The sequence below is a fragment of the Oncorhynchus kisutch genome, unplaced genomic scaffold, assembly GCF_002021735.2.
Source record: "Oncorhynchus kisutch isolate 150728-3 unplaced genomic scaffold, Okis_V2 Okis09a-Okis19a_hom, whole genome shotgun sequence".
Lineage (NCBI taxonomy): Eukaryota > Metazoa > Chordata > Actinopteri > Salmoniformes > Salmonidae > Oncorhynchus > Oncorhynchus kisutch.
The window spans coordinates 960,565-983,058 of record NW_022261985.1 but is presented as its reverse complement, the minus strand read 5'-3'; the positions used below and the strand labels follow the sequence as shown (position 1 = coordinate 983,058).

The window sequence follows — 22,494 nt, the reverse complement described above, 5'->3', positions numbered from 1 at the left end:
GCCTCCCCCTACCTCTCCCACCTCTACACCAATGCTTCCAGCACCCAGTCTGAACTGGTCCCCCCAGCACCAGGGGGCGCACGTTCGCCCTCCAACTCTCCCCCTCTCTTCCCCCACCCCCCACCCCACGCATGCCAGTTGTGATGTGGTGTCACCCAAAAAAAGAGAAGAGGGCTGAGGGAGCACTAGAAGGAGGCCAGTCTTATAACATTTGATGCTGTCTCTGGCTGTTTTCTAAACTAGGTGTCAATTCACAACAGGCTTCATACATACCAGCTCAGCAGCAGCGGGAGCTTGCCCCGGAGCCCCGAGAGTGTTGGAGCCCTTCTTAACCACCGGGCGGAGCTCTTGCAGCAGCCGCAGCTTCAGTCAGCCGCTGGCACCCCCCTCCACCACCTGCAACAGCTCCAGCCAATCAGCATGGGCGACCTTCGGCCCGACACGCTCATCCAGTGCCAGCAGATTGTCAAGGTGATCGTCCTGGACAACAGCGGCCATGGCCGCGTGGAGGCCTTCCTCAGCCACACCCCCACCCACGCCCATCATCATCACCATGCCCACCACCACCAGGTCATCCGGTCGGCCACCTCCACTCCTGTGAGGTCGCCAGAGAGCAAGGACGGTCACCAGCCCCCCTTACCCCCTCCTCCTCCCCCCTACAACCATCCCCACCAGTACATCCCCCCGGCGGACCCCCGCCTCAGCCTCCAGAGGACCCCAAGTGGCTCTCGAAGCCTGCTGTAAATAAGAGACCAATGAACCAATGACCCTCACCCACCTGACCTCACCCCAACCTCACACCTCACTCCCAACCTCAGCCCAACCCCACCCACCCCGCCCACGTCACTAACAGAACATATGTACATGCTATACATACAGAGACAGAGCTATAAAAAAAAGATAACACATCTATATGCATATATTTAAGGAAATAACGACAAAAGATGAATCGAGGTAAAGATTTAAAAGGAGGTGTGGAGTAACATCATGAGAATAATCCAAGTGGAAAAGAAGACGAATTTTACTTGATTCCATGTGTATTTTGAAATATTATGTAGTTTTAACAAATTTCTATAACAGTTTTGTCAGTTTTAATCTTTAAATATAGATAATATCATTGATTTCTTTAGTTTTCTGGATGGATCTTTAGTAGTTAACAAGGAAGGACGTAGTACAAAATCCAGCACCAACCAACTAGATTCAGATGGATTCCACAGACTATGTGAATGTCTTGGAGATTCCCTCCAAGATTGAACTTAATCTAAGAACGACTTTTGTTCACTTTTACCATTCATATCCTAACCTCATCTCTATGTGTGTGTGCATTTGATTGACAATGACTGAACAATGTGTGTGCCAAAATGACAGAAGTCTCCACCAAACGGACTACTTTGTACTCGGCTAGAAGAAAACTAGAAGAACTCAGAATCTCCTCCACTCTCACCTCGAGGAGTACCCTACATGTAAAAAATAATTACAGCTAGCGATATTTCAGTGCAACCTGTCTCCTTGTTTGCAATGTGGTGGATTTATTCATTGAAATGGGAGACTGCTGTCTCTTTCTCCCCCTCTCTCTCCCTCTATCTCCCCCTCTCTCTCTCTCCCTCTCTCTTGCTCTCTCTCTGTCTCTCTCTCATCTCTCTCTGTCTCTCTTTCTCCCCCTCTCTCTCCCTCTATCTCCCCTCTCTCTCTCTCCCTCTCTCTCTCTCTCGCTCTCTCTCTGTCTCTCTCGTCTCTCTCTGTCTCTCTTTCTCCCCCTCTCTCTCTATCTCCCCCCCTCTCTCTCTCTCTCTCTCGCTCTCTCTCTCGCTCTCTCTCTGTCTCTCGTCTCTCTCTGTCTCTCTCTCGTCTCTCTCTGTCTCTCTCTCGTCTCTCTCTGTCTCTCTCTCGTCTCTCTCTGTCTCTCTCTCGTCTCTCTCTGTCTCTCTCTCGTCTCTCTCTGTCTCTCTCTCGTCTCTCTGTGTCTCTCTCTCGTCTCTCTCTGTCTCTCTCTCGTCTCTCTGTGTCTCTCTCTCTCTGTGTGATCTGAGGAGGTGTGTTATTTGTCATTCTCTGTGGTGTTGTTTTTCTTTCTTTTCTATTATCAGGAAACACACTTCCACTGTCATCCTGCACAGATCCCCCGTCCAGTTACTGTAGCTAAGGATGATGGCATATGAAGGCAAGGCAACCAATCAGAAGGCTTACTGCCAAACCAAAAGCCAATAACAGCCCAGGAAATAAGCTCTTTATTTGCTGTCGTCATTGTTATATTCAGCTCAGGAATTCTTGACGTAAATGTTCTGGAATGTTCTGGAATGGTTTAGATTGCACATTTATTGTGTGCATGTGCTGTTATGATGAGAGCATAACTAGGACCAGGAATAACTCCAGGCCCTAATCACAGCCAATAAGACTGGTAATTCCCACTATTCGCCCTTTGCCAGTCTGCAGATCTGCCTATACAATCCAACCAAAATGATTTCCCAGTGTATTTTGGAGCGCAACACACTCATTATGTTAAACATATGCACTGGACAAACATGACACTTGTAATTTCTCAATGCTGCTTCTTCTGTGTATCAAAATAGCCTTTTTATTTGACTTTTTTAAAAGCTTAGTACTCCGATATTCACATCATTCATAACAGCACTCAAATGTTTTGTCTGTTATTTGCTCATCTGTATTGAAGGGGACAAGAATCATCTTAATCTCTCGCTTTTCGCTCAGCTTAGTTTGTTAAATATCAAATTGGGTTGTCTGAGAGGACAACCAAGTTATCTCTATCCATGTAAATGCTAAGGTCAACAAAATGTAATTTATCTGAAATAGTTCATCGACTGCTCTGGTCTGAATGTGCCCATGTTTAAAACATGAGCTACATCAGGTGGTTTGGAATATATATTCGGCTGGCCCTCCTGGCCTCCTCTCATTCAGCCCTGCCTCTAGTTCAGATAATTACCAACCTGCTGTGTGGAGGTCTCCAACTCATCTCCAATCTCAGTCTACTTCATCTGTGAGGAGCGAGCCTCTGGAAAAACAATCTATTGCACCACGCTGCTGTGGGGGCTGAGAGGTTGACAGTGGTGTGTGTGTTTGTTTGTGTGAGTGTGTGAGTGTGTGTGTGTGTGTGTGTGTGTGTGTGTGTGTGTGTGTGTGTGTGTGTGTGTGTGTGTGATATACCAAATGTGATATGTATCCCATATCTCCTGTGTGTGTGTGTGTGTGTGGAGATTGCCCACCACAGCATCGTGACTCCTGCTCACCAAGAGGAGATCTCACACGAATCTCTTCAGCGGAGATCCTTCCCCTTTTTAATGTGTCAGTTTCAATAGACACAAGGCTCTGTTATATTAACTGCTGAAGGGTGTTTAAAACAGGGTTACATATTTCAAATACTTCACTGTGTCAGTGTCCCAAATAGGGCACTGTTCCCTACATAGTGCCCTACTTTTGACCTATAGGCCCTGGTCAAAATTAGTGCACTGGAAAGGGAATAGGGTGCCATTTGGGATGCTCAGTGTCTCTTTAGGGTTTAACAGCCTATGGCAAACCAGAGAGCTGTGTCTGTATCCATTTCACACTCTAAGAACAAGTTAATCTGTTTTCTGTTCCTTTCGTCGTTGTCAATTCAACATGTGGAGTGAATGTGATTCTTCAACCCGGCATGACATTGGTTTTGTATGTATAGGAGGCCTATTGATACTGTGATACATGCTTTCCCTTCAAAGTCAAGTTTGTTGTGCATGACTGAATTTGACAGAGTGCAGCACAGGGGATAAATATGTCATTATTCTGTCCGTTCACCCACAATGCATCAGAATGTGAAAAGCCTATCATTGTCTTTGTGGGCAAAAATGTGACTGTCTCCCATGAATGGAGTCTCAAGCAGCAAAAAGGAGGTTTAGTGGAATTGATTGAATGCTACTGTAAGTTCGTTCAAAGGACTCACCTTTTTCTTTGGATATAGACGAAAGGGCTCTGTGATGCTAAAAATGCACTGCTGTCGTTTCAGGTGACGCGTGGAACTCTTCCCTTCTGGGGGTTTTCTGTCACCTATGTTGTTCTATTGTCGCACAATGAGGAAGGGGGCCTTTTAGGAGGACAGACTTGTTGAATTTGGGCATAGGTTTTAACCATCACCTCCCTCGGTTGGCTTTGAATCCCTCTTTACCTGTCTTCTGTTCTGCAGTATATCAACATGCTATTAAAGATGGTTTCAGTCTATTCACCATACTGGATGTCTTCTGTTCTTTCCCTCTGTTGTGCTGAATGACTGGGTGTAGTACACACAACTTTCTATTACACTCTATCAGAATCACCTTTATTCTCCCAAGTACATTTATAGTACCCACAATGCAATGTGCCTCAGTGAGAAGGTGCAGCCAGCAATAGACAATATCCAAGCGGAATACAGACAAGTCAACATAGACATCATACAGAATGTACAATATCAGAACAGTAAACCTAAAACTTTGGAGTATAGGCTGATTACAGTGAGAATATACCATTTACAGAGGGGCTATATCTATATAAGCATAGGGAGGGATACTGCCATGGTGAATATATTCAGTGCATTGACAGTGAAAGATGGGGTGTCCGGGGTGGGCAGGGTGGGCGATGATCTTACCTGCACTCGTCCTTGTCCTGAAGGCGTGCAGGTCCTTGACGGATAGCAGGTGACAGAAGATGTGCTGCAGTTTGCGTGTGCAGCGGGCAGACACAGACCCAAACCAGACGGTGATAGTACAAGTGAGGATGATGGATGTGCAGAACCAAACCAGTTTCCTCAGCTGGCGCAGTATGTGAGTAGGTAGAGTACACACAACGTTCTATGGAACTGTATGTGAGTGACTGTAGTACATAACATGTTCTAGTACTGTACAATAGACCTCCAGTTCACTAGTTGAGCCTGAGAGGTTTTCCTGACCATGTGACCTGATCAGGAAAACCTTTGGACCCAAGTTCTAGCCGATAACTAGAGCCAATACCCACTAGGCACACACTAGTTGAATCAATGTTGTTTCCACGTTATTTTAATGAAATTACATGGAACCAACGTGTAATAAATGTTGAATTGACATCTGTGTCCAGTGGGTAGTTTATTCTGGTCAGGTTAGGCGAGGAATTACTCCTGGCTAGTGAGTGGCTTCTCCCACTGTGTCCATTGTTTTTTGTGTCCCAAACTGTGTCCCGTGTTTTAGCAGTACTGGGAAGGAGATATCAGAGCTCTCTGCAGAACTCCAGCTGTTGTGGCTGCCTGACTAATGTGCTAGTTAAGTAGAAACACTAAATGGCTCTCACAATGTAACAGATAAACAGAGGAGAGATAAACAACTCTCTCCTGAGTGTATGTCCGTTCCATTTGTAGAGATGATTCAAATTCAAGTGTATTGACCTTTTTGTATTGTGAGAGATGGTTTAGGAGCAGGCCTATCTGTGAAAAGGGAGGCATAAAAGAGTTGACACTCGATTAAATGTATTTTGGTGGTTATGTTTGCTTTTATTGAACTGAAAGAATACCCAACCAAATCCCTTCTCATGGTACACATTTAGCCATGAGACATTTGAATTAGTGTTACTCCTGGCTTGTACAGTACCTTTATATAGGGCTACTTTATGCAGTACATCATTGACCACATTTTGTTTCATTTCATACACTATTACAGCATTTGGACTCACAGAATAATATTTTCAGTTCAACACTATTGAAAACAAACACAGTATCTTCACGTAAGGGCCAGTTATAAACATTTAAGAAATGTTCATATATTTTACAAACCGTTATTTATATTACAACCTGTTATTAAAACTGTTACATCAAACTCTAAACTGGTGAACGCTACCTCTAATGAATATGTACTGTATACAGCATCGTAGAAGAAACAGCCACAGCACATTAAAAATAAAAATAAAAATGTTTTCAATTTATTCAGATACTTTACAAAATGCTTTGTATTTGTTCGTAAGCCGAAGTGGGCCACAATGACTTCGTATAGATCTGAAAAAGATGGTGTCACCTTATGAATTGTATACAGCGGTGTACCACAGAAGAAAAAACATTGTATTTTTCAATAATACAGTCCATTATATTATGTGACCATTCAGTTCCAGTGGATACATATGGAATGGAAGCATTTTGGCCAGGGCATCTCCCATGATGCCTCTCTCTGTCTGAATACTGGGGTGTATTCATTAGAGCAAGACCGTAGCAAATAGTTGTAAAACGTTTCGCAACGGAAATCGTTCACTCCTAACGGAAACAAGAGTTTCTATTGGACAAATTCAGGTAGGTCACTCCCCGTTTCATTCTGTTTGCTTCTGTTGGCTTTCATTTGGTTCGTTTGTTTCCTAGTGAATACACCCCTGTGTTGACGAGGTGTCCGGCATAGTCAGGAATTCTGGGTGGAAGTTGCCTGTAGGAACAGATCTAGGAATCGGTTTACCCCACCCAAAACTCCCAATTTTAACCATTAGGCGAAAAATGCTAAACCGACCTTAGATCAGGTCCCAGGAGTCAACTGTATCCTATTCCCAGTTAGACGGCGGCTTCGCCCACACTTCCTGTGTGTGAATTCTGGTGTGTGACGCCAGCATGTTCACAAGGTGCGCTGGTGGTCATCTTGTGCCAACGCTGTTCAGGACAGACAGGGAACCAGCAATGAGGGATACTTTCAACTACAGTCTAAAGGTGATTTATCATAATACTTTCAACCAGACCTAGGTTCAAATAGCCTTTGAAATACTTCAAATATGTTGAGGGTTTGTTTGAGCCCACCTGGAATTCTAGTTGGGTAGTGTTTGCCCATCTTTTGGGACCCATCTATTGGTTCATGGTGCCAGGCAAGCTCAGTCACACAAATGCCATTTGAACCCAGGTCTGCTTTTGACTACATTATAAAGGTAATCTTTTCCATTATAATGGGGCTGTTTGATAAATTACATTTTATAGCGAGAGCAATTTATTCATTCTTCTCATATGTGAAAGAGGTGGAGTGAGGGGAAAACCAGAGAGAAAGGAAGAGGTGTATAAAGAGATGAAGGCCGTATTTGAAAGCATCAATTCTACTCAGTAGCTGATCACCGACTAAGCAGACTGACTGGTCGACAATCATATTAAAACGTTATTGAGGATACAAGGTGATTTGTAGATCAGTTAGTCTACTCAGTTGGTGATCAGAGACTCTCAAACACGACCAGAGACTGACAAGAGTGAAGGGAGAGAGAGAGAGAGAGAGAGTAAGAGGGGAATGTCTGAGAGAGTAAAGGGACATAGAGATAGTGGGGACAGAAAGAGAGAGGGAGAGGGGAATGTGTGTGTGAGAGAGAGGGGGAGAGAGAGGGGACAGAGAAAGAGAACAGAGAGAGAAACAGAGGGGACAGAGAGTGATGGGGAGAGAGAGAGAGAGTGACAGGGACAGAGAGAGAGACAGTGAGAGGGGTTGGGGCCAGAGGGGAAGGATATGGAGCATCGTGGGATCTGCTGCTTGACTGTGTACCTGTTTGATGCCGCCCTTGGAGGTGCAGAACATGTAGATGACATAGCCTGGCACAAGAACCATGGATGACAGAGACATGACCCAGCCAATCCCCTGCCCCCACGCCGGGTACACGTACTTCCCCAAGGTCAGGGGGGTCATCTCAATGGCACTGAAGGTAAACACTCCCTGCACACACAGAAACATTTACATGAGGTGAGGTAATAGGTGATGCTCCAGGCCGACTACATCACAGATGTATACCAGATCTCCCAATAATAACCTGCCCAGGGACTGCGGTAAACAATTAGCCGGCTGGAACGTTGATTAATGTGCACTGTCCCTGTAAAAATAAATACATGAAAAAACGGAAGAAAAGAAACACCAGCCGGCCAGATAGGACAAGCTGACAAAATGGGACAAGTCAGCATGCTGGCCAGATAGGACAAAATGGGACAAGTCAGCATGCCAGCCAGATAGGACAAGCTGACAAAATGGGACAAGTCAGCATGCTGTCCAGATAGGACAAGCTGACAAAATGGGACAAGTCAGCATGCTGGCCAGATAGGACAAAATGGGACAAGTCAGCATGCCGGCCAGATAGGACAAGCTGACAAAATGGGACAAGTCAGCATGCCGGCCAGATAGGACAAGCTGACAAAATGGGACAAGTCAGCATGCCGGCCAGATAGGACAAGCTGACAAAATGGGACAAGTCAGCATGCCAGCCAGATAGGACAGGTTTGATGGATGGCCAGATAAAACAAGCCGGCCAGATAGGACCATCTCTTGTCCTATCTGGCCAGTCAGGTAAGACAAATCAGCCTGGACAAGTTTGGCCAGCCAGTCAGATAGGATAAGTTTGGCCAGACAGCACAAGTCAGTCCGGACAGGTAGGACATGTTCGGCCAGCCGGCCAGAAAAGATAAGTTCAGCCAAATAGGTTAAATAAGGCCAGATAGTAAGTGATTAACTGAGTAGGGGAGAGTGGTACTTCGTCAAACAGTCAGAATAACGATAGCAGCCCATAGATATGTCTAGAACATTGATCTTCCCATATTGATACAGCCCTATGGGCCACTGTGAAAACATACAGCACTACATGCCTTTTTTCAGGACTAACTCCTCCACAGGTTTATTCTGGACAGAGACTGATTGTGAACACTGAGTAGTGTTGTATCTGTCATAGTGTTGTTCTATTCTTGTCCCATTTCTTACTTAACTTCTTAAGGTATAGGGGGCAGCATTTTCACTTTTGGATAAATAGCAATACTTCACATGTCTGGCTGTTTTTTGTATTTTTTTGGTGTGTGTTTTTGTTTTGTACTAAATGGTAAAAGAAAATCCATTAAAATAAAATACACGTATACTGAACAAAAATATAAACGCAACATGTAAAGTGAAACTTTCCATACGCACAAAAAACATATTTCTCTCAACTTTTGTACACAAATTTATTTACATGCCTGTTAGTGAGCATTTCTCCTTTGCCAAGAGCCATCCACCTGAAAGGTGTGGCTTATCAAGAAGCTGATTAAACAGCATGATCATTACACAGGTGCACCTTGTGCTGGGGACAGTAAAAGACACTCTAAAATGTGCAGTTTTGTCACACAACACAATGCCACAGATATCTCAAGTTTTAAGGGAGCGTGCAATTGGCATGCTGGCTGCAGGAATGTCCATCAGAGCTGTTGCTAGAGAATTGAATGGTGATTTCTCTACCAAAGTCATTTTAGGGAATTTGGCAGTATGTCCAACTGGCCTCACAAACCGCAGACCATGTATATATTGTGTGGGAAAGTCGGCGAGCAGTTTGCTAGTGGGCAAGCAGTTTGCTGATGTCAACGTTGTGAACAGAGTCCTCCATGGTGGCGGTGGGGTTATAGTATGGACAGGCATAAGCAACGGACAACGAACACAATTGCATTTTGTCTATGGCAATTTGAATGTACAGAGATACCGTGACGATATCCTGAGGCCCATTGTCGAGCCACTCATCACCTGCCATCACCTCATCTTTCAGCATGATAAAGCACGGCCCCATGTTGCAAGGATCTGTACAAAATCCCTGGAAGCTGAAAAAATGTATACATTATGCCCTATATAGGAATAGGATGCCATTTGGGACCCAACCAGCGTTTCTGAGATACAGGGTTAAGTATGATTTCCCTGAGGATTTAAACACATTGAAAGCCAATGAGAAGCCTGAATGGAAATGGCAGTTACCAGGCAGATTGCCGGAGTAAAGAACTTCCAGCAGAGCTTCCACCAGCCGCAGGGCCGATAGCCGATCATCTCTTCAATGTCCCCATAGAACTTATCAGCTCCTAAGACAGAGAGAGAGAGAGAAGAGAGAGAGAGAGAGAGAGAGAGAAGACAGAGAGAAAGAGAAGAGAGAGAGCATTGAACAAACTACACAGGTGACGATTTATAGGTTATATGTCAAGACAGCCTAAATTTTAACTGTAGGCTATATCCCAAGTGGGACTGTTGATATGCTTTTGAGTTAGCTAGGCAGCCAGCTGTTGTTGACTTACTCAGTGAAGTAAAAACTTGAGCAATAACCTTTTAAAAGTAAATTACAACAATACTGAGATCATGCTCATGGGCCCCAACTCCCTCATCAAGAGACTTTGTCAACTTTGGCATGACCGGGTTAGTGGAAAATGATAAAGGAAAATATATTTTTAAAAGATGTACAGTTGAAGTCGAAAGTTTACACTTAGGTTGGAGTCATAAAAACCAGTTTTTCAACCACTCCACAAATTTCTTGTTAACAAACTATAGTTTTGGCAAGTTGGTTAAGACATCTACTTGTGCATGGCACACGTAATATTTACAACAATTGTTTACAGACAGAGTATTTCACTGTATCACAATTCCAGCGGGTCAGAAGTTTACATACACTAAGTTGACTGTGCCTTTAAACAGCTTTTTAGAAGCTTCTGATAGGCTAATTGACATCATTTGAGTAAATTGGAGGTGTACCTGTGGAAGTATTTCAAGGTCTACCTTCAAACTCAGTGCCTCTTTGCTTGACATCATGGGAAAATTAAAAGAAATCAGCCAAGACCTCTTTGGGAGCAATTCCAAACACCTGAAGGTACCACGTTCATCTGTACAAACAATAGTACGCAAGTATAAACACCATGGGGCCACACAGCCATCGTACCGGTCAGGAAGGAGACGCGTTCTGTCTCCTAGAGATGAACGTACTTTGGTGCAAAATGTGCAAATCAATCCCAGAACAAACGAGTCCTATATCGATATAACCTGAAAGGCCACTCGGCAAGGAAGAAGCCACTTCTCCAAAACCGCCATAAAAGTCCAGACTACGGTTTCAACTGCACATGGGGACAAAGATCGTACTTTTTGGAGAAATGTCCTCTGGTCTGATGAAACAAAAACAGAACTGTTTGGCCATAATGACCATCGTTATGTTTGGAGGAAAAAGGGGGAGGCTTGTAAACCAAAGAACACCATCCCAACCATGAAGCACGGGGGTGGCAGCATCATGTTGTGGGGGGGCTTTGCTGCAGGAGGGACTGGCGCACTTCACAAAATAGATGGCATCATGAGGCAGGACAATTATGTGGATATATTGAAGCAACATCTCAAGACATCAGTCAGGAAGTTAAAGCTTGGTCGCAAATGGGTATTCCAAATGGACAATGACCCCAAGCATACTTCCAAAGTTGCGACAAAAAATGGCTTAAGGACAACAAAGTCAAGGTATTGGAGTGGCCATCACAAAACCCTGACCTCAATCCCATAGAAAATGTGTGGGCAGAACTGAAAAAGCATGTGCGAGCAAGGAGGCCTACAAACCTGACTCAGTTATACTAGCTATGTCAGGAGGAATGGGCCAAAATTCACCCAACATATTGTGGGAAGCTTGTGGAAGGCTACCCGAAACATTTAACCCAAGTTAAACCATTTTAAGGCAGTGCTACCAAACACTAATTAAGTGAATGTAAACTTCTGACCCACTGGGAATGTGATGAAAGAAATAAATGCTGATAAATAAATAATTTACACTACTATTATTCTGACAATTCGCATTCTTAAAAGATCCTAACTGACCCAAGACAGGGCATTTTTACATCGGATTAAATGTCAGGAATTGTGAAAACTGAATTTAAATGTATTTGGCTAAGGTGTATGTATATTTCCGACTTCAACTGTATGTATATATATATACAGTACCAGTCAAAGGTTTGGACACAACCTACTATTTTCTACATTGTAGAATAATAGTGAAGACAAACTATGAAATAACACATGTAGTAACCAAAAAAGTGTTATATATATTTAAGATTTAAGATTTTTAAAGTAGAATCTCAAATATAAAGTAGTGTGCAAAGCTGCCTTGATGATTCTCTCAACCAGCTTCGTGAGGTAGTTACCTGGAATACATTTCAATTACAGGTATGCTTGTTACAAGTACATTTATGGAATTTCTTTCCTTCTTAATGCGTTTGAGCCAATCAGTTGTGTTGTGACAAGGTAGGAGTGGTATACAGAAGATAGCCCTGTTCGGTAAAAGACCAAGTCCATATTATGGCAAGAACAGCTCAAATAAGTAAAGGGAAACGACAGCGCATTGTTGCTTTAAGACATGAAGGTCAGTCAATCCGGAAAATATCAAGAACATTGAAAGTTTCTTCAAGTGCAGTCACAAAAAGCCTCAAGCGCTATGATGAAACTGGCTCTCATGAGGACCGCCACGGGAAAGGAAGACCCATAGTTACCTCAGCTTCAGATCATAACTTCGTTAGAGTTAACTGCACCTCAGATTGCAGCCCAAATAAATCTTTCACAGAGTTCAAGTAACAGACACATCTCAACATCAACTGTTCAGAGGAGACTATGTGAATTAGGCCTTCATGGTTGAATTGCTGCAAAGAAACCACTACTAAAGGACAACAATAATAAGAAGAGACTTGCTTGGGCCAAGAGACACGAGCAATGGGCATTAGACCGGTGGAAATCTGTCCTTTCGCCTAATGAGTCCAAATTTGAGATTTTTGGTTCCAACCGCCATGTCTTTGTGAGACGCAGAGTTGGTGAACGTATGATCTCCGCATGTGTGGTTCCCACCCTGAAGCATGGAGGAGGAAGTGTGGTGGTGCTTTGCTGGTGACACTGTCTGTGATTAATTTAGAATTCACGGCACACCTAACCAGCATGGCTACCACAGCATTCTGCAGCAATACGCCTTCCCATCCGGTTTACCCTTAGTGGGACTATCATTTGATTTTCAACAGGACAATAACCCAAAACACACCTCCAGGCTGTGTAAGGGCTATTTGACAAAGAAGGAGAGTGCTGGAGTGCTGCATCAGATGGCCTGGCCTCCACAATCACCTGACCTCAACCCAATTGAGATGGTTTGGGATGAGTTGGACCGCAGAGTAAAGGAAATGCAGTCAACAAGTGCTCAGCATATGTGGGAACTTGGAAGAATATTGGAAAAGCATTCCAGGTGAAGCTGGTTGAGAGAATGCCAAGAGTGTGCAAAGCTGTCATCAAGACAAAGAGTGGGTACTTTGAAGAATCTGAAATCTAAAATATGTTTTGATTTGTTTAACACTTTTTTGGTTACTACATGATTCCATATGTGTTATTTCATATAAATGTATATGTCATCATGGTTAGTGTTCTCCATGGTCAGTCTGTCATCATGGTTAGTGTTCTCCATGGTCAGTCTGTTTGTCACACCCTGACCATAGAAAGCTGTTTATTCTCTATGTTGGTTGGGGCGTGATAGTGACTAGGGTGGGTCATCTAGGTGATTTGTTTGTCTATGTTGGCCTGGTATGGTTCCCAATCAGAGACAGCTGTTTATCGTTGTCTCTGATTGGGGATCATATTTAGGCAGCCATTTCCTCATTTGTGATTTGTGGGATCTTGGCTATGTATAGTTGCCTAGTAGCACTGTTAGCGTCACGGTTCGTTTGTGCGTTATTGTTTTGTGTGGAGTTTCGATTTATTAAAATATGTGGAACTCTACGCACGCTGCGCCTTGGTCTACCCATTTCGACGAACATGACACTGTTCTTATGTTTAGTGTTCTCCATGGTCAGTCTGTCATCATGTTTAGTGTTCTCCATGGTCAGTCTGTCATCATGTTTAGTGTTCTCCATGGTCAGTCTGTCATCATGTTTAGTGTTCTCCATGGTCGGTCTGTCATCATGTTTAGTGTTCTCCATGGTCAGTCTGTCATCATGTTTAGTGCTCTCCATGGTCAGTCTGGCATCATGTTTAGTGTTCTCCATGGTCAGTCTGTCATCATGTTTAGTGTTCTCCATGGTCAGTCTGTCTTCATGTTTAGTGTTCTCTATGGTTAGTCTGTCATCATGTTTAGTGTTCTCCATGGTCAGTCTGTCATCATGTTTAGTGTTCTCCATGGTCAGTCTGTCATCATGTTTAGTGTTCTCCATGGTCAGTCTGGCATCATGTTTAGTGTTCTCCATGGTCAGTCTGTCATCATGTTTAGTGTTCTCCATGGTCAGTCTGTCATCATGTTTAGTGTTCTCTATGGTTAGTCCCTCATCATGTTTAGTGTTCTCCATGGTCAGTCTGTCATCATGTTTAGTGTTCTCCATGGTCAGTCTGTCATCATGTTTAGTGTTCTCCATGGTCAGTCTGTTCTTATGTTTAGTGTTCTCCATGGTTAGTCTGTCATCATGTTTAGTGTTCTCTATGGTTAGTCTGTCATCATGTTTAGTGTTCTCTATGGTTAGTCTGTCATCATGTTTAGTGTTCTCTATGGTTAGTCTGTCATCATGTTTAGTGTTCTCTATGGTTAGTCTGTCATCATGTTTAGTGTGCTCCATGGTCAGTCTGTCATCATGTTTAGTGTTCTCCATGGTCAGTCTGTCATCATGTTTAGTGTTCTCCATGGTCAGTCTGTTCTTATGTTTAGTGTTCTCCATGGTTAGTCTGTCATCATGTTTAGTGTTCTCCATGGTCAGTCTGTCATCATGTTTAGTGTTCTCCATGGTCAGTCTGTCATCATGTTTAGTGTTCTCCATGGTCAGTCTGTCATCATGTTTAGTGTTCTCCATGGTCAGTCTGTCATCATGTTTAGTGTTCTCCATGGTTAGTCTGTCATCATGTTTAGTGTTCTCCATGGTTAGTCTGTCATCATGTTTAGTGTTCTCCATGGTTAGTCTGTCATCATGTTTAGTGTTCTCCATGGTTAGTCTGTCATCATGTTTAGTGTTCTCCATGGTCAGTCTGTCATCATGTTTAGTGTTCTCCATGGTCAGTCTGGCATCATGTTTAGTGTTCTCTATGGTTAGTCTGTCATCATGTTTAGTGTTCTCTATGGTTAGTCTGTCATCATGTTTAGTGTTCTCCATGGTCAGTCTGTCATCATGTTTAGTGTTCTCCATGGTCAGTCTGTCATCATGTTTAGTGTTCTCCATGGTCAGTCTGTCATCATGTTTAGTGTTCTCCATGGTCAGTCTGTCATCATGTTTAGTGTTCTCCATGGTCAGTCTGTCATCATGTTTAGTGTTCTCCATGGTCAGTCTGTCATCATGTTTAGTGTTCTCCATGGTCAGTCTGTCATCATGTTTAGTGTTCTCCATGGTCAGTCTGTCATCATGTTTAGTGTTCTCCATGGTCAGTCTGTCATCATGTTTAGTGTTCTCCATGGTCAGTCTGTCATCATGTTTAGGGTACTTTTACATACTTCTTTTATGTGATTTTATAATGGTTGATCCTGCTGGTTTCCTTGTGTATGTAAAGAGACTAGTATTAACTGTACATGTTTAAACAGGATGTATATGCTTGTAGAAAACAACAATGATAGATCCTATATTTTCCTAAAGGTACAGAAGCTTACTGTGTCCTACCATAGAACCAGGAAATCGAGACGGTTTCGAAGAAGACGAGGAAGAGGAGGCACATCCCGCTGGCAGAGTAGTAATCAAACAGCTTGAAGACGTACAGACCACCCTGGGGAAGCAGCCATAGAGGGTTGTTAAAAGCCTACACACACACACACACACACACACACACACACACACACACACACACACACACTCTGTTACCTGTGTAATGTTGGAGAAGCCGATGAGGAAGGAGATTAGACAGACGCCGAGGATAAAGACCTTCTTCCTCTTCCTCAGCACCATGGGGAACTCATCCATCAGAGCTGTGACGAAGCCCTCCACAGTACAGAACTACAGGCAGAGCACACAGGTTAACACACACACACACACACACGTTGGCTCACTCAGGTCTTGCACCAGAGAACACTAACAGGCTACCAACTTCTGCAGGGCCACCTGGACGCTTCTGTTGAAAATGAAAATAACAGTGGTAATTCTATGTAATGTCTACTCAGTAGCAACAAGCCACTTGTAACATATCTACCTGCCGTTCTGTTATTCTCTTTGTTCTGCTGTAATGAACTGTACCGTTGGCTTGTCTGTTGTCTGTCTGGTTCTCACCACTAACACCTCTCTTCCCTTCCTAGTTATCTGGGTGCCAGGTGACTCTAGGTGGGATCCTCACCTGGCTGTCTAGCCCCAGCATCATCAGCATGGAGAAGAACAGGATGGCCCACAGGGAGGACATGGGCAGCTGAGTCACAGCCTGGGGGTAGGCCAAGAACGCCAAGCCTGGGCCTTGAGTTAGACACCACACCAAACACAGTGAGCTAAATCTGGGCCTTGAGTTAGACACCAAACCACATCATTGAGCCTCAGCCCACATTGCATAATCACACTTCACTGCACACCTCAAATGGACACAGTAATGCACACCATGGTAATAATTGTGCCATATGAAATCTCTTCTGTTGAATAAAAAGCATAGGTTTTACTTCCTTCATGTATTGTATCTTACATGTATCTAAGAAACCAATCATTTACTTGGCTTCATTTTTCAATTGATGAGTTGATTATGAGCACTATTACCCCTTTAATCTTATGTCAGAAGAAGTGCTGCTGATTTGAATTCTTCCCCTCTAATCAGGGACTAATTCAGACCCTCTGGCACAAGTTGAGTGGAGTCTGTGGCCAATCAGTGGCATTAATCAATTCATTACTTTTACTGTATCAAGAAGAAGATAACCAGTGAACCTATAGTAAATGTGTCAAACTCATTCCACGGAGGGCTGAGTGTCTGCGGGTTTTCCCTCCTCCCTTGTACTTAATTGATTAATTAATGTCACTAATTAGTAATGACCTCCACTCCCTTGGTTGTCTAGGTCTTAATTGAAAGGAAAAACCAGAATCACACAGACATTAGTCCTCCATGGAATGAGTTTGACTCCCCAGCTAAAGAGTCTGAACATACTCTATATTTTATTTAGACATTGTCCTTTCCAGCACTGTTTCAGAAACTATAGTGGATGTATATTTAGACCAGGTCAGTACAGCTCGGTTTGACTCTGTAGTGTTAATCAGGAACAGCTGACTTCGACGTCAGCAACAGTGAATGCTGCAGGAGGGTGAGCTAACTGCACTGTACCGGAGGCAGCTAGTTCCTGGACAGGCTTCTTGGTGATGTACGACATGAAGCCCACAATGGAGAAGATGACGAAGCCCGCAAACATGCTGGTGAAGGAGTTTATACAGCACACGATGAGGGAGTCCCTGACAGGAGAAGAAAACACAACCCATGCTTGGTATTGGTAAGTAGACAGGACACTATAATGGAACACCACGGAAGAAAGGAACAAGAAAAGGACAGAACAAATTAAAGTAAATAGAAGAAAGAGGGATTAGAACCCAGAAGTATAGAATCAAAGCAAATAGAGGAAAGAAGGAGTGGAACCCAGAAGTATAGATTCAAAGCAAATAGAGGAAAGAGGGAGTGGAACCCAGAAGTATAGAATCAAAGTAAATAGAGGAAAGAGGGAGTGGAACCCAGAAGTATAGAATCAAAAGCAAATAGAGGAAAGAGGGAGTGGAACCCAGAAGTATAGAATCAAAGTAAATAGAGGAAAGAGGGAGTGGAACCCAGAAGTATAGATTCAAAGCAAATAGAGGAAAGAGGGAGTGGAACCCAGAAGTATAGATTCAAAGCAAATAGAGGAAAGAGGGAGTGGAACCCAGAAGTATAGATTCAAAGCAAATAGAGGAAAGAGGGAGTGGAACCCAGAAGTATAGAATCAAAGTAAATAGAGGAAAGAGGGATTAGAACCCAGAAGTATAGAATCAAAGTAAATAGAGGAAAGAGGGATTAGAACCCAGAAGTATAGAATCAAAGTAAATAGAGGAAAGAGGGAGTGGAACCCAGAAGTATAGAATCAAAGTAAATAGAGGAAAGAGGGATTAGAACCCAGAAGTATAGAATCAAAGTAAATAGAGGAAAGAGGGAGTGGAACCCAGAAGTATAGAATCAAAGCAAATAGAGGAAAGAGGGAGTGGAACCCAGAAGTATAGAATCAAAGTAAATAGAGGAAAGAGGGATTAGAACCCAGAAGTATAGAATCAAAGTAAATAGAGGAAAGAGGGAGTGGAACCCAGAAGTATAGAATCAAAGTAAATAGAGGAAAGAGGGATTAGAACCCAGAAGTATAGAATCAAAGTAAATAGAGGAAAGAGGGAGTGGAACCCAGAAGTATAGAATCAAAGCAAATAGAGGAAAGAGGGAGTGGAACCCAGAAGTATAGAATCAAAGTAAATAGAGGAAAGAGGGAGTGGAACCCAGAAGTATAGAATCAAAGCAAATAGAAGGGTTCCATCATCTAGGTTTTTAACATGTAACAGAGGTGGTTTGATGAGCCTTACCTGAAGATGTGCGTTAGCTCCCTGAGAAAATGCACAGGCTTTAGCTCATTCTTGATGCACACATGAGACCCAGGTTTGAAACCAGTGGGTCACTAACAGGGGCATAAGGCATAAAGGAGAGGCTGTGGGGGTTGTTTACCTGTACACGTCGTTGTTGAAGGAGTTGTAGCTTCCCAAGGCGATGAGCGAACCCAGACCCAGTCCATAGGAGAAGAAGATCTGAGTGGCAGCGTCCAGCCACACCTGGGAGAGTAGTCAGACAAACACACACACACATTTTTTAAGGACAGTTTTCAAGACATTAAACATATCTTATTTTTCCTGTTGACATTTCAGTGTGTGCATAGGCATATGGTCTGTGAGTGTGTGACTCTTAGGGGCCACCGTACCTCAGACTTGAGGAGTTTGTTGAAGTCGGGGGTGATGTAGAAAAGGATGCCCTCCTTGGCCCCGGGGAGAGTGACCCCACGAAAAAACAGGATGAACAGCATGAAGTAGGGGTACGTGGCGGAGAAATAGACCACCTGAATAACAGATAGGAGACAGAGAAATAGACCACCTGAATAACAGATAGGAGACAGAGAAATAGACCACCTGAATAACAGATAGGGGACAGAGAAATAGACCACCTGAATAACAGATAGGGGACAGAGAAATAGACCACCTGAACAGATAGGAGACAGAGAATAGCCCCCGACTAACAGATAGGAGAAGGAGAAAAGACACCTTGAATACCGAATAGGAGACCCGAGAAATAGACACCTGAATAACGATAGGGGACAGAGAAATAGACCACCTGAATAACAGATAGGGGACAGAGAAATAGACCACCTGAATAACAGATAGGAGACAGAGAAATAGACCACCTGAATAACAGATAGGAGACAGAGAAATAGACCACCTGAATAACAGATAGGAGACAGAGAAATAGACCACCTGAATAACAGATAGGAGACAAAGAAATAGACCACCTGAATAACAGATAGGAGACAGAGAAATAGACCACCTGAATAACAGATAGGAGACAGAGAAATAGACCACCTGAATAACAGATAGGGGACAGAGAAATAGACCACCTGAATAACAGATAGGAGACAGAGAAATAGACCACCTGAATAACAGATAGGAGACAGAGAAATAGACCACCTGAATAACAGATAGGGACAGAGAAATAGACCACCTGAATAACAGATAGGAGACAGAGAAATAGACCACCTGAATAACAGATAGGAGACAGAGAAATAGACCACCTGAATAACAGATAGGGGACAGAGAAATAGACCACCTGAATAACAGATAGGAGACAGAGAAATAGACCACCTGAATAACAGATAGGGACAGAGAAATAGACCACCTGAATAACAGATAGGAGACAGAGAAATAGACCACCTGAATAACAGATAGGAGACAGAGAAATAGACCACCTGAATAACAGATAGGAGACAGAGAAATAGACCACCTGAATAACAGATAGGGACAGAGAAATAGACCACCTGAATAACAGATAGGAGACAGAGAAATAGACCACCTGAATAACAGATAGGAGACAGAGAAATAGACCACCTGAATAACAGACATGGTGTATTGGTGAGGAGTGAAAAGGTGGGTAGTTGACTAACTAAAAATCCCAGATGAAGGTGAACTTCCAGCCTCAATGGTACATGAGCAGACTGAAACATTCCCCACTAGGGACTGAAACATTCTACTTCCTGCTCGCCTTCCTCTCCTGACAGAGATCTGTGAACGTTTGTCAAATAATGATTGTGTTTAATTGGTAAATTCCATCAAGGCCAGGGCCTTGGGGGAGTTAATTTTCTGCTTTGTGCAGTTCACATTAAATTCCAATTACCCTCGGAGCAGAATGCGAAGATGTGTTCCTTGCTCATACATTTATTTTCTTAAAAAGTGAGCGTTAATTTAACACCCCCTAACTCGACACAGTTGTTAAGGTATTTTTTTGCCAGGTTACCGTTATGGAGGAGGCTGTGATCTGATGCATGTTTCAGGATTTAACTATTGTATATGATGATGCTGAAATGGATTTAGACATTATATCAATTGTATTGTGGTTGATGTGTCTTACAGGTGACGAGAGTTTTTTCATTAAATACCTTTTGCAAGAGAGAGAGAAGGTAACCCCAAACAGTTTCAGCTGGACTTTCACCTAAAGAATTAGAATTAGCCCAGCAGGAGAAGCTCTCCCTTGATAAAGATACCCCCACCCCGAGCGGGTCAGACCAGACCTCTTCATTATGTAACCCCACAGACAAGCAGCCCCCAGGGGAGAGTCAACCTCCCAGCACAGATTACCACTCCCTCATTGAAATGAAGGACAAATTCACCCAGCTGGAGGTAAGGCAGGTGGAGCTGGAACAGCAGGTGATTACACTTCAGTCAGCACAGACCCAGACAACAGTCCAGCACAACAACACCCCCTTAACCAGACCCGGAATGCTGGAGTTGGAGAGAGACATATCTGCACTCTGGACAGTGGTGAGACAACTTCAACAGGAGAAAGAGCAGGATCAAGAGAAGAACAGAGCACTAGAGGAGAGGATCAGACTGCTGGTGGAGGAGAGATTGAGGGGGATGGAGGAGAGGTTTAGGGGGACGGCGTGTGACAGAGAACAACCCAGTAGAGAGGTGGCCACCCCCACAGAGAAGCCAGCAGAACAGCCCACCTCAGCACCCGACAAAAGTCTCGACACCACAGCAGAACAGTCCACACCAGACCCTGACCATAGAGTCGACATCGCAGCAGAACAGACAAATGAAGAACCCCAAGCCCAGCGGCTCTCACCCCCTCTGAGCACCCCCCCTGTCAGCCACCCTGATAGCCCTTCTGACAACCCCCCCACACCCACTGAGGACAAACACAAGACACAGATTGTACTACTTATCAAATGGGAAATATATAGAAGAAAAACATTTTTTTCCCAAACACAGTGTGTCTAAACTCTGGTGTCCAAACACCCAGCGTACCCTAGACCTTCTGTCTGAGGACCAACTAGGCTCACCTAGCCACATAATAATACACACAGGCACAAACGACCTGAGAGCACAGCAGGAAAGGGTGGCCGCAGCACTGAAGGGAGTGATTGAAAAGGCTTCTTCTACTTTCCCCAACGCACAAGTGGTTATCTCCGCCCTGCTACCACGAAAAGACTTCCACCCTGCCACAATACAGCGGGTAAACGCAAGTATTTCTCGTGACTGTGCCTCAAAACCAAATGTTTTCCTGGCCCACCACTCCACCCTGGACTTGAACAGCCTCTATGACCAGGTCCACCTCTACAAGGCAGCAGGGCACGTTTGCCCGAACTCTAAAGGACATCGCTCTCAAACGTATCCCCAACACTTCACACAGGAGCAACAGATCAATAGACACCCCACCCAGACCAGCGAGACACCCTCCCAGACCTGCAGGACCCCCCCCCCCCCTGGACCTACACATAGAGGACCCACGCCAAGAGGAATTACATCCAGACCACAGCACCCCCAGACACATCCACACCCCCACCCCAACCAATCAACACCCCCCCACGTCAACCATGCCCACACCCCATTTAGGCCCCTCAGATCAGACCTATGCCACTCCTGCCCACCCCATGCACCCCACCCCCGCAAAGAGGGCCTCAACATGGAAGCCACTTATACGCCCAGGTAGTGAGCGGGAAAACAGTCCCAACCCCCACTCTCACACTCGCCCAAGCCAATGGCATGTACCAGATGCTCAGCAGGCTCTGCTCACACTTACTGGCCTGAGGACAAACCACAACCAACAATATTGGACACTCTATAGAACAAAAAGCCTTCACTATATCATCCTGGAATATCCATGGCCTGAGGTCATCTGCCTTTGGCCTAAAGAGCAGAAACCCAGACTTCACCAAAGAAATCGGTAATACAGACATTGTCATCCTGCAAGAAACCTGGTATAGAGGAGATGGACCCACTGGTTGCCCTCTAGGTTACAGAGAGCTGGTAGTCCCACTAATTATCAAAATCCAGAAAGAGCCGTTAAATTCTATAACCACTTAAAAGGAAGCGATTCCCAAACCTTCCACAACAAGCCATCACCTACAGAGAGATGAACCTGGAGAAGAGTCCCCTAAGCAAGCTGGTCCTGGGGCTCTGTAGGGTGTGTTTGTGAACAGAGCCCCAGGACCAGCTTGCTTAGGGGACTCTTCTCCAGTTCATCTCTCTGTAGGTGACAGCAGCACAATTAGACCCACCAATCATGAGAAAACAAAAAGATAATTACTTGACACATTGGAAAG

At 44.1% G+C, this 22,494-nt stretch overlaps 2 protein-coding genes across 3 annotated transcripts in view; one reads left to right on the top strand and one right to left on the bottom strand.

Annotated features, from left to right (window-relative positions):
* LOC109879774 (IQ motif and SEC7 domain-containing protein 3) overlaps positions 1-4,213 on the top strand; it is an 87,820-nt gene extending 83,607 nt beyond the window's left edge. Inside the window, exon 12 of one of the 2 annotated variants that reach the window (XM_031815343.1) lies at positions 244-4,213. In XM_031815343.1, the coding sequence (XP_031671203.1) occupies positions 244-744 (501 nt within the window). In that variant the 3' untranslated portion in view covers positions 745-4,213. The remainder of the gene's footprint in view (positions 1-243) is intronic. The other variant, XM_031815344.1, reaches the window with a different exon arrangement.
* A 1,682-nt stretch (positions 4,214-5,895) lies between these two features.
* LOC116360561 (sodium- and chloride-dependent GABA transporter 1-like) lies at positions 5,896-18,809 on the bottom strand. The gene is made up of 9 exons (XM_031815363.1): positions 18,604-18,809; positions 18,354-18,457; positions 16,950-17,074; positions 15,990-16,102; positions 15,524-15,655; positions 15,326-15,428; positions 9,687-9,787; positions 7,479-7,646; positions 5,896-6,613 (listed from the first exon to the last, which is right to left on the bottom strand). Exons 1-9 carry the CDS (start codon positions 18,703-18,705, stop codon positions 6,518-6,520), a joined length of 1,044 nt encoding a protein of 347 aa, XP_031671223.1. The 5' UTR covers positions 18,706-18,809; the 3' UTR covers positions 5,896-6,517.
* Positions 18,810-22,494: the final 3,685 nt, after the last annotated feature.

What these genes read in the sequence shown, in the direction of transcription:
- LOC116360561 (XM_031815363.1), bottom strand. Translation starts at nt 18,705, where the DNA reads ATGCTGTTCATCCTGTTTTTTCGTGGGGTCACTCTCCCCGGGGCCAAG. An exon ending in ACAAACTCCTCAAGTCTGAG is followed by an intron (nt 18,458 to 18,603) that starts GTACGGTGGCCC and finishes CTACTCTCCCAG; the next exon opens with GTGTGGCTGGACGCTGCCAC. An exon ending in TGCTGGGGCTAGACAGCCAG is followed by an intron (nt 15,656 to 15,989) that starts GTGAGGATCCCA and finishes CTCTGCCTGTAG; the next exon opens with TTCTGTACTGTGGAGGGCTT.